This window comes from Oryx dammah, unplaced genomic scaffold (genome assembly GCF_014754425.2).
Source record: "Oryx dammah isolate SB20612 unplaced genomic scaffold, SCBI_Odam_1.1 HiC_scaffold_3, whole genome shotgun sequence".
In the NCBI taxonomy this organism is placed as follows: domain Eukaryota; kingdom Metazoa; phylum Chordata; class Mammalia; order Artiodactyla; family Bovidae; genus Oryx; species Oryx dammah.
In genome coordinates this window covers 28,948,847-28,961,063 of record NW_024070187.1, presented here as the reverse complement: position 1 = coordinate 28,961,063, position 12,217 = coordinate 28,948,847, and the positions used below count along the sequence as shown (strand labels likewise).

At 38.1% G+C, this 12,217-nt stretch overlaps 1 protein-coding gene across 6 annotated transcripts in view; it reads left to right on the top strand.

Moving 5' to 3' along the window:
• BMPR1B (bone morphogenetic protein receptor type 1B) overlaps nucleotides 1-12,217 on the top strand; it is a 229,985-nt gene that overhangs the window by 198,076 nt on the left and 19,692 nt on the right. For all 6 annotated transcript variants that reach the window (XM_040237824.1, XM_040237825.1, XM_040237828.1 and 3 more), the window contains 4 exons: nucleotides 149-245; nucleotides 1,565-1,703; nucleotides 8,179-8,371; nucleotides 9,375-9,672. In XM_040237824.1, coding sequence (XP_040093758.1) covers nucleotides 149-245; nucleotides 1,565-1,703; nucleotides 8,179-8,371; nucleotides 9,375-9,672 — 727 coding nt within the window. The remainder of the gene's footprint in view (nucleotides 1-148; nucleotides 246-1,564; nucleotides 1,704-8,178; nucleotides 8,372-9,374; nucleotides 9,673-12,217) is intronic.

Below are 12,217 nucleotides of genomic sequence, written 5' to 3'. Positions count from 1 at the left end.
GTATTTATTTCTTATCAATAAGCAGATTAAAAGAACCTCACATCTTACACATGGAGGTTAGCAAGCACTTTGAAGAAAGATTTGCTTCCTAATTTTTAAGTAAAAATAATCTTGTATTATGCCTCTCTTTACTTCTATTTAATTTCAGATTTTGTTGACGGACCTATACACCACAAAGCTTTACTTATATCTGTGACTGTGTGTAGTTTGCTCTTGGTCCTCATCATTTTATTCTGTTACTTCAGGTAAGTTTCCAACACGTGGATGTAGAATTTTGAGTTTATAAAATCATCCTCATACTGTTCTACCAGTTGATGTTTTTCATCACAGCTTTCCTTGACCTAATTAGATATTAGATTTCACTGACAATATCAGTTACTGATAATCTTTTGTCCTAATGAAGTTATTAATAGATAGCTATCTTGTTTCTGCTTCAAATATCAAGACTACCCAGAAAAATTTCATCTCTAGGAAAGTCATGGTAGCTAGGAAATTCAGCAACTAGTTGCTACTAACCTTTGATTCAAAGCAAGAAATGACTGTGTTGACTTTGAATCACTTTAGTAATTCCTTATTTTGTAAGCTAACAGTATTCCCTTAGTATTGAATGATTATAAAAGATAACTTATATATTAATTATTAAGATAGACTATGTTCAGTTGTTAGATGTAGATTTGATCCTTGGCTCAGGAAGATCCCCTGGAGAAGGAAATGGCAACCCATAATCAATATTCTTGCCTGGAGAATCCCATGGACAGGCTACAGTCCATGAAGTCACAAAGAGTCGGACATGACTTAGCAAGTAAACAACAACATTACAAATTATTTTCAATCACCTAAGAACTCATTTTCTAGTTTATGAAATATCAGGGACCTTTAAGTTCTTATTGTTGCCATTTTGTAATACTTATTTAGGTTACTATTCTACAAATAAGAGTTGACTCAAATATCATCAATTCTAACTGAAGACATGATTATTGACAAAAGCTTTAAAGTTTCAGTTTATCTATACTATTGCTTTATACATTGCCTTTTATGAGAAAGTTATGATGTCTTTTGTAAACCAAAAATCTGCATCTTTAGCTAATTAAGGACCTTGTAAGAAAAGATTTTAGGGAAAGGATATTGGAACTATCCTGGAGAAGGAAATGGCAACCCACTCCAGTATGTTTGCCTGGGGAATCCCTTGAACAGAAGAGCCTGGTGAGCTATAGTCCATGGAGTGGCAAAGAGTCAGACACGACTGAGCGAATACTACTGCTACTATTGGAACTATATAAAAATGTTAATGGAATGTAGGCTGCTTGGATATATGCAATTGAAAGAAACAGAGAAAGAAAATTAAAGATGGTTGTGACTCTGTGAAAATTTGAAGTTTAGTTTAAAAAATAGGTTAAAACACTAATGATGACTTTGTGCTTTGGAAATCATAACTAAGGATAATATATATTGAGCATCTAATCTTGTATTTATGTGCAAAGATGAAACCTGCCGTGGTTCTGCATGTTCTGTCCCTGTCATTGCAATCCACTGTCTAACGTTTTCTTCCTTTGTGCATCTTCAGGTATAAAAGACAAGAAGCCAGACCTCGGTACAGCATTGGGTTAGAACAGGATGAAACTTACATTCCTCCTGGAGAATCCCTGAGAGACTTAATTGAGCAGTCGCAGAGCTCAGGGAGTGGATCAGGCCTCCCTCTGCTGGTATGAGAGGAACATACCTTGAATGTAAAGGAAATGTCAATAACTGCTGGGTGTCATTTTACTGAAACAGATAGGGTAGTGGACAAAGGAAAGCGCTCTGCAGTCAGACATCAGATCTCAGATACAGGGTTTCCTGATAACATTTTGACATATTGGGGGTGAGGTCATTGTTCTTTAATGTAAGTGTATGGTTACAATCCAGACCTCTGCGTTCTGATAAAGAGCAGATTAGAAAACATTCGACATGGGACCATCTTCCCTCTGTTTTCAGGAAGGATAACGTTACAGCACTTTGGCCTGGCTTTTGAAGGCAAAAGTATTACAACCAACTGGGATCTGAGCACTTCTAAAAGGGAAGAAGGCTGCCTCTCAGCTGGAGGGTTTATGTTTCAGGGTGAAGCCCTGGCTTTTCCATTCAGGAGAGTTTTAATTTTCTGATGGTCAGTGCTGCCAACTTGGAAGAAAATATATAGTGAATCCAAGGCACTTGCTTTAATGAGAAAAGCATTTGGTTACTTTGTGGACTACGCAAAAAGATTGTTGGGACTTGAAATGGAAATAACAATGAGAAGTATTTTCCTTTATAAACTTTATACATTCTGAGATTGATTTTCCTAATCTTTATTGTCTGGTTCTGACTTTGGATGTCTTGTTTACTTGATTCTTTTGGGGACCTTTTATTTAGTACTAAAATTAACTTAAAAATCTCAAGCCGAGAATTTATTTTATAACTCTTTTCCTTAGCATACAAAAAGCTGTATACATTTAATGTATATAACTTGAAGAGCTTGGAAATAAGTAGGTGGCTCAGTCAGTAAAGAATCTGTCTGCAATTCAGGGGACCTGGTTTTGATCCCTGGGTTGGAAAGCTACCCTGGAGAAGAAAATGACAACTCACTTGAGTATTCTTGCCTAGGAAATCTCATGGACAGAGGAGCCTGGTGGGCTACAGTTCATGGAGTCACAAAGAGTTGGACACCACTTAGTGACTAAACCACCATACACCCCTGAAGCCATCAGCACAGTCTAGGCCATAGACATATCCATCACCTCCAAAAGTTGCCTCCTGCCCCATTCATTATTATTATTTTATGATAAGAGCCCAGTGTAAGAGCTAACCTCTTTGCAATTTTTTAAGATTATAATACATATCTATTAAATAGAGGTTAATAGAGGTTAAACAGAGGTTAGCTAATGCTACTGTGATAATCATATCTCATTATTTAAATATATCAAATCAACACACTGTATACCTTAAACTTACAAAATGTTATATGCTAAGTATACCTAAGTAAAAATAAAGTAAGTATCAACTTTTTGCTTCAAACTAGGGAAAAAAAGAATGCAATATTCCATTATTAACTATAGGCACTGTGTTGTGTGGCACAACTCTGGGACTTATTCATCTTGCATAACTGAAACTCTGTTCAGTTCAATCGCTCAGTCGTGTCTGATTCTTTGCGACCCCATGGACTGCAGCACACCAGGTCTCCCTGTGTTTCACCAACTCCCAGAGCTTACTCAAACTCATGTCCATTGAGTCGGTGATGCCATCCAATCATCTCATCCTCTGTCGTCCCCTTCTCCTCCCACCCTCAATCTTTCTCAACATCCGGGTCTTTTCAAATGAGTCAGTTCTTCGCATCAGGTCGCCAAACTCTGTACTCTTCCACTAATACCTCCTCTGGAGGTAATACACTAGACAGAAAACCACTTGTGAAGTTGTTATGACCAAACTGATGCTACTTAGGATATACATCTTTTTTAAATGTAAAGTTCTTATCAAATTGCTTGACTTTTCATTCTTAGAATTTAACTGATATATAACAAATACCATTCTTACATTTAAAAATGTTTTGTTACACTTCTTTTTCAAGTACAGATATTAAAATTCCCTTTGATGTTAATCAATCAGATGCTTACACTCTTAGAATTGGAAACTACTGTCTTCCTTCTTTTAGCCCATCTTTCTCATTCCTGTGGAGTTCTCTCTCAAATCTTTGGCCTTGCTGCTCTCTCACTTTCCTACATAACACCTTCAAATATCCAGTCATGATTGTGGGTCTTCTTTCTTAGCTTGATAAGCATAGCATCCCTCTCCTCCCACCTCTTCTGCACTGGATTCTTGAACTCTTGCATCAGCCTTGAGTAATTGTTTTGAAAATACAACATGTTTTTAAAATCCATGTCTTTGCAAATATAATGTCTTTCTGGAGAGTTTCTCAGATTATGCCCCATGTTTAATCTCTGTGACAGATTAGACTGAGCCAGTCTGTTTAACTTATGTCATAACAGAAGTTTGCATAACCCATGCAGCAACCAATATAGCTGTTTAAAATAACATTGAAATTGGTATTAATGTACCTGTGTCTTTAGGTGGACTTGCATCTCTTTTGAGGTGGAAACTACATTTTGTCACTTGGCATACTGGGGTGATTAAAGAGGCTGCTCAATTATTTATTTGTTAAAAAAAGAAAACATTCAACTCCCAACTTTTGGTATCTGTGAAAAAATTAATCTGTGTAATCTGGGTACCAAACAACAGTGTTTGGCTATTAACCATATATGATTAATGCAGCCAGGTTGCCAGAGGTCCAGCCCTGGCCAGATTCTGGCCTTTAAAGGATGATCTCATTTAATCCTCATAGCTGCTGCGAGGTGGTGTATAAATGTATCCTGTATCACACATCAGGGGCCCAAGCCCACTGGGGTCAACCAGCTGGTCCATGGAGAAGCCAGGAGTCAAACCTGGGTGATCTACCTCTAGAATCTGTGCTCCCAGTGCTTGTGAGCCAAATGTTAAGTAAAATTAAGACCTGCATTTGATAACAATAGGATGGGAAGAAGGATCCCATCACTCACTTGAGCATAGGGAAAGCCTCAGTATTGCTCTAAGATTTGTTTTTTAAGATAAACAGTACAGAAATGTTCAGTAGTCTCTCTTCATATTATATGAATGAATATCTCACCTTAATTCCACTTTGTCATTTATTTCATTAACTTAAAGGGAAAGTTCATGTCTTGTGTATAAACACATAGTTGGAACTAATATTTACTAAGTGACTTTGTATATAAATCCTCTAAGGGAGGAATATCATAGAGTGGTTGTAAGAATTTTCCCTGCCATATATATATATAGATATACACACACACACATACATACATACATATACAGACATATATATATAAATATGCCTGGCATTTTGAATACCTGCATACTATGTATTTAATCAATAGTAACATTATTTATTTATACCGTATTTATCTGACCGTGTAAAGGAACAAAAGGTGAAGTAAATTGTCTAACTGAACACTAAACCTCTCAGTTGAGGAATCTGTTATGAAAAATCTGTCCAGTATGCAAATTAACATGGTCTTATTAAGCAGATATGTTAAACAGTGTATTTGTGTGTAGAGGTGTGTACTTTGTTAATTCAGGAACATAGAGCCCAGAGGTTTCTAGGGTCCACATGGGCTTAATTTACCATTGGACACTATCAGATAACTGATCACTAGATAGAAAGACATTTCTAAAATAGTGATAACCCTTATAATCCTTACACAGTGAGTTGTCCTCACTTTACATGACATAATTCTTCTCTGTTTTGAATCACAATTATAATGATTGTATTGAGTTTATATAATCTAACTTTCAAAATTGATTTCTAAAGATGTCATATAGAAGGAAAGTTTTAGTACAGAAAGACCTGAAACATTAACTAAATCAAATAAAAATGCAAATAAATGACATAGTTAAAACATTTTTAAAAATTTATTTTTGGGTCCATATATGTTATAATAAATCTCAAAATAGAAGTATATTTTAAATTTCTGAATATAGTTTAGTGAGACTTTTTATTTTGAGATAAGTTGCTCCTGTTCTTATGAACTTTGCCAGTTTCATCTGTACTCTTATCAAATTCATTATATATGTCATCATTAGGAAAAAAGTGGACTTAAAACTGTTTATATTAGGAAATTTTCTGTGGATTTACATAAGCAATGCTTTGTAACAACTATAAATTAATAATACTTCTTTAATCAATGTAGGAAGTCTCCTCTCAGGTCAGTAGTTTAACCACTTACGGATCTGGCCCTCAGCTGCTCAGCGCTCTTGATGCTTCTGCTCCCTTGTTTGGGAAGGGAAATGGACTGACTGTCTCCTACAGGGCCTTTGCGACTCCTAAAGGGAGGGAGGCTGGTCTACACGTACACTTGATGCCTCTTTTCCTTCAGGCTGAGTGGCTTAACGTCATGTCAGCAATGCTTTTATTCTTTAATTCTTCTTTTAGAGGAAAAGAAAAAGATTTTATCTTGTCCCCAAAAGCTTTCAGTCTGATATTAGTGCTGTTAATGATTCTGGCAATGGATAGCATTACATCTTGAATTGATGAAATCATTCATTAGACAAAAACAGAACCCATCCCAGTTGGTAGACATCCGTGGCAGTCAGAATGCTAGCCTCCACAACGTCCATGTCCTTAGCCCTAGAATCTGTTATGTTACAAGGCAAAGGGGAATTAAAGTTGCTCATCAGCTGGGCTTCCCTGGTGGCTCAGATGCTAAAGTTGCTCATCAGCTGACCTTGAGATGAGATTATTCTAGATTATCTAGGTGAGCTCATTATAGTTGTTGTTGTTGAGTCACTAAGTTGCATCCAACTCTTTGCAACCCGATGGACTACAGCACACCAGGCTTCCCTGTCCTCCCCTGTCTCCTGGAGTTTGCTCAGGTTAATTACAGTAACTCATATATATAGTTAGCTCAGTATAGTTACATGACCCTTAAAAGTATAAATACAGAAAGAAACATTTGAATTTACTTGATGCAAAAAGCCTGTCTCTGGGAAGAGTACATCCCAACTTTCTAAGCAGATCTTATGAGAGTTCTATGTTTGATTCTTTATATCTCCCAAATTATGTAAGTAGTCACCAACACTTAGCCCCTTTAGTCATGGCAGTTTTAAAAATTTTAGCACAGATTGAATGATGACCATGTGTAAAGAGACATTTAACCTCTATGCCACTTGAACCCTCTTGTTTTCCTCCTGCCTGTCTCTGCCGCACTTCGTAGAGTGCTCTCATAGCTTTGCTTTTTCCCCAGCTCTAATGGGCTGTTCTCCCTTTCCATTTTACATTTTTGGTTGTGACAGCCCTTCCACCTCAAAGCATAGTTCCCCGTGATTTCTTACTCCTTGCTTATGTTTCATTCTGTCTCCTATTCTTCACATTCATCACGCATCTCATGTAGTGGGGCATTCTGTACCTGAAGATTCCAGTATCTGTAATCTGAAGGTGTTAAATCTATTTGGATTCTTTCTCTTGCCTCATTTGCAGTGGGCATTTCCTTTTGTTTTAGGGCATTTACCCTGTGGGATCCTCTCTCTCTCTTTTCCCTCCCTCTGTTTTCTTTCTTCCCTTCCTTCTCTCCCTCCCCTTCCCACCTTGGGGACTTCCTTTATTCCCTTGTGAGCCCAATAATGCATTACAGTTTTTGCTCTTTATATTTTATCCATGACCAAGTTGTAGGGTGGCAGGAGGTCCTTCAGAGGATCTAGTATCCTTCCATAGTAGTGGAGTGAAGCATATTCTGCAATAATTTCCCCAAGAGAGGATTTGTATTTGTTTTTGCCAGGAGCCATGGTGATGGTGTGCTGGCAAATTTGGTCCCATTCAGTGGTTCAGGCTTAATGCTAAAGCCCAGGGTTCAATGTCTCTCATTTTTAAAGGGTCAGAGTTCATCATCTAGATCTCAAGGCTGGTGTTATTCTTTGCCCAGATAGCAGTCTGGCATTTGTATATGCTGGATGCTTATCTAGCCCTGCTCTGTTCTTAACTCTTCCCTTCCTCTGCCTACACCTCCCTGCTTAGAGATTTCCTCTGCAGATATTTCTGTGCATGCCCAATAGTGCATTACCTTTTTGTTTTGTTGTATGTTATCGAAGCATATAGTGGCATGATTCGCTTCAGAGTATCTAGTGTCCCACACTAGTGGTAGAAACGAAAAGTATTCTTTTCTGCCAGTTACTGTGAACCCTTCAAGTGTTTTTCTCTGTGAAAATAATAATTGATCAAATGAAATAATAATTTGGAAACAATACTTCAGCACTCAAAACCAACAGTCTCAAATGTATATTTAAAAGAGGACAATATAAATTAATAAGTAAATAAAAATAACTTGTCTCACCAGTCTCCTTTGCCCATGGGATTCTGCAGGCACGAATACTGGAGTGGGTTGCCATTTCCTCCTCCAGGGGATCTTCCCGACCCAGGGATCGAACCCGAGTCTCTTGTGTCTGCTGCATTGGCACACACATTCTTTACCACTAGTGCCATGTTGGAAACCCATATAAAGAAAAACTACTGGCTAAATATATTTTACATGCAACTGTTTTCTTCTCTGAAGGAAAAAAGGAAACATTAAACAAATCTGTAGTGCCGTGAATGCACTAACAGTGTGTTGGGGGATTTAACAGGTCCAGAGGACGATAGCAAAGCAAATTCAGATGGTGAAACAGATTGGAAAAGGTCGCTATGGGGAAGTTTGGATGGGAAAGTGGCGTGGCGAAAAGGTAGCTGTGAAAGTGTTCTTCACTACAGAGGAGGCCAGCTGGTTCCGAGAGACAGAAATATATCAGACGGTGTTGATGAGGCATGAAAACATCTTGGGTGAGTATAAGTCTGTATTAGCGATGTTCAGGGTTTCCTAGCTTTCCTCTCTTTTTCTGTTAACATCTGCATATTAACTCATCTGTCTAGATCCGCTATGACATATATAGACATTTTCTTTTTGCCATGAGCCCAAGAATGTTATATGCTTCTAATGGGAGACCTCACAGGAAGAATGACTAAGGTACTTCTATGAATGGATGGTGGGCTTGAAATGAAACATGTTCAAATAATTTTTTTTTTCTTCAGGGACAGGAAATGCAAACGCAATACCAAAATTTCTCAGATTTCTTAGGGATTTGAAGGAGCACATTTTTGTCTAAGTACTGTGAAGTTATGGGAATTTTATCTGCAGGGTTTATTTATATACAGTCTATATTGAGAATTGATTTCCTTTTTAAGTTAGAAATGATCTAACTGGATTATTCAAGTAGAAAGAGTGTCAGCTAATCATGGAGTGTGTGCCTGTTTTGTAAACAGTGTCTTATGTGTAATTATGATACCATGAACTATTTACTGTTTACTTAGAAATAATTTAAATATCAGCTACTGATTGGAAAGGTATCCTGTCTTCAGATACAAATGCATAGTGTTTCTCTACCCTTGCTGTTTTGGTTATCTGTGATGGGCTTCCCAGGTGGCTCAGTGGTAAAGAATCTACCTGCCAAGCAGGAGATGCAGGTTGGATCCCTGGGTCGGGAAGATTCCCTGGAGAAGGAAATGGTAACCCACTCCAGTATTCTTGCCTGGGAAGTCCCATGGACAGAGGAGCCTGGTGGGCTACAGTCCATGGGGTCACAAAGAGTCAGACACAACTTAGCAACTAAACTACAACAACGATGGGTATTAGTCATTTAATGCTCTCATAAGCACAATCAGAAAGCTGAATGAAATGCTGAATAAAAGACACCTATGACAAAGGACAATAGTTGAAAGAATGAATTTTCCTGGTAGTATTTAGAAAACACGTAGCTTCAACCCTTTTTGTCTTCTTTCCTTTTAGGCTTCATTGCTGCAGATATCAAAGGGACGGGGTCCTGGACACAATTGTACCTAATCACAGATTATCATGAAAATGGTTCCCTCTATGATTACCTGAAGTCCACCACCCTAGATACTAAGTCGATGTTGAAGCTAGCCTATTCCGCAGTCAGTGGCCTATGTCACTTACACACTGAAATCTTTAGCACTCAAGGCAAACCAGCAATTGCCCATCGAGATCTGAAAAGTAAGAACATCCTGGTGAAGAAAAATGGAACTTGCTGTATAGCTGACCTGGGCTTGGCTGTTAAGTTTATTAGGTTAGTATCAAGGTGAACAAATATACTTTTTATGGTTCTTTTCTATCACTTTGTATAGATGATGCATTTTGTTTCTCAGGGCTTCTAGGATATTTAGTGGAGGAGGAATTTTGCTAACTTTGACTTTTCCTGGGGGCAAAAAAGAAGAAACATCTTCTTTGCAACAAATAAACAATGTTTGGGTCAGTTCTGTTCTTTCTAAGCTTATCAGTGACCTGACTTCAAGACACTGTTCACATAGGTTTGACCTGTCATGAAGCTGTTAAAAAGTTGCTAATGCCTGGGATTGTGTGCTCAGAATTCTGCATAACATTTGTAGGTAGGAAGAGGTTTTGGGAAAGAGTTACAGTTATGTAGTGATAAAGGCATCTTTTTATGTGTTACAAGAAAGATAACTTGCAGAGGTATTCTATAAGAAATATTAATGAATAAGCAACACAGTGCTAATACTCAGCACTGTAGCTTCTGCAGGATGGGCAAGAAGAATGCCCCAAAGCTGAGCTTCTGGTTTGCTTACCTTTGTTGAGGTCATAGCAGCTCCTTTATCTTGTAGGATTTAATTAGAAAAATGATTCTTCTGCTTTGAAAACAAAATGAAATGACTTTGCAAACTATAAGAAAAGAGGGATCATCTTATACTTACTTTTAAAAAATTCAGTTTAGGCTCAGCTTTTATTAAATTATTGGACCCTCTTATGGATTTTTTTTCCCCCAAAGAGACTCTGTAGAAAATGAGATGGTCACAAAGGAAAAAGCCAAGGGAAAGAATAAAACTGACGAGAAAGGACTAAGGGATTGGTATTTTCACCCAGAAGTAAAGATGGAAAGGTGATAAAATGATAAATCCTAAATATATAAAGGTCTTCACCAACTGGTGAAGGTAGAGGGTAGCAAATTGAAGTCCTTGGTCTTGAAAAACAAAGCAGGAGGAAGTGCTTTGGACTGTAGCTTCAAGTTAGAAATATGAACTGCCTGCTAATAAAGATGATTTAAATCTTCTTTCTCTTCTGAGTTCTTTTTTGTGACCTACACCCTTTTTAAAGTCTCATCTACCACAGGGAACTTTCCTTGATGCTTCTTAAATTACCAACGTTTCTCCTTCCCTCCCCTGTGAAATTTCTTAAGAGTTCTAAAGAGTGATTTGCTTTCACAATCCAGTAATTCATGAAATTTTGCAATTTGGCTTGTGCTCCGTCTTTTCTGAAGCTCCTTTACTGAAGGACAACATGGATTTTGTCACCAGAAGCCTTTTTTCCTGTCGGTCCACCTCCCCTCTGCCCACACCTTTCTTCCTCCTATGTTCCTTTGTGTTTATTCCAGGTTCTCCTCCTTTCTCTCTATGGGTTCTGCTCTCTTTTTCTTAAGTATTTTTCCACTTCTCAATTTCATGCTGCACGTGCTTTCTCTCCCCAGTTCCCAGTTTTGGTGGATCCATTCTAAAGTGTGAGGCGTGTTTCCTCTGTTCCCTAAGTTTGTGATTGCTTGGTAAATGAATTCTGCCTCCCTGATATTCCCAGTGGAACTGGGTCAACTGGGAGCATCCTACCATTTTTCTAGATACTGGAGTAAAGCATTTTGTAGGTATTTCCTCTTCCCAATTTGTCTTTTACATACTGCTGCCAGATATACTTTCTTGAAGCATAATTTTGGGCATCGTCATAATTTCATCATTTGCTCTGGCTTTGGGTTAAAATGTAATTTCTCTCACACCTCTGAGTGTTTTTAATACGCTTTTATCTTTATCTGAATACTTAATATCCTCTCCTTTATTTCAGTAGCTACTACTTCATAATTTTATCCTTTGCTGCTACTGCTAAGTCGTGTCAGTCGTATCAGACTCTGTGCGACCCCATAGACAGCAGCCCACTAGGCTCCTCTGTCCCTGGGATTCTCCAGGCAAGAACACTGGAGTGGGTTGCCATTTCCTTCTCCAATGCATGAAAGTGAAAAGTGAAAGTGAAGTTGCTCAGTCGTGTCGGACTCTTAGCGACCCCATGGACTGCAGCCTACCAGGCTCCTCTGTCCATGGGATCTTCCAGGCAAGAGTGCTGGGAGTGGGGTGCCATTGCCTTCTCTGATTTTATCCTTTAGAGCCCTTATTATCATTCCCTTACAAGCCTGGCTTTCAGCGAATTTCTGTGGTATGGTCATCAGTGACTGCTTTTCTGTCACTGTCACTGCAGACGAAGTTCCGTGAAGGTAGACACCATGTTTTTCTTAAATTTACATCTCTAATCTTTCTTTGGTGCTCATTAAATAGGGGTTGCTTCAAAATTTTGTATAAAGCTTAAATGAATGATTCCATATGGACTATAAGATGAAGGGAAAAAGCATTTTTTCCCTCTTATCTCCAGAGATTTTGCACACGCTGAATTAAATCTAACTTTCTATTTTTATGTCCAATTTATATGGACATAAAACTCTCCAATTTATATGCTTTATTTTGCAAGACTGAACTTATTTGTGTTTTTTCCATGTATACTCCATGTTTGCTACTGCTTTGCTTAATCCCAGGGACGGGGGAGCCTGGTGGGCTGCTGTCTAT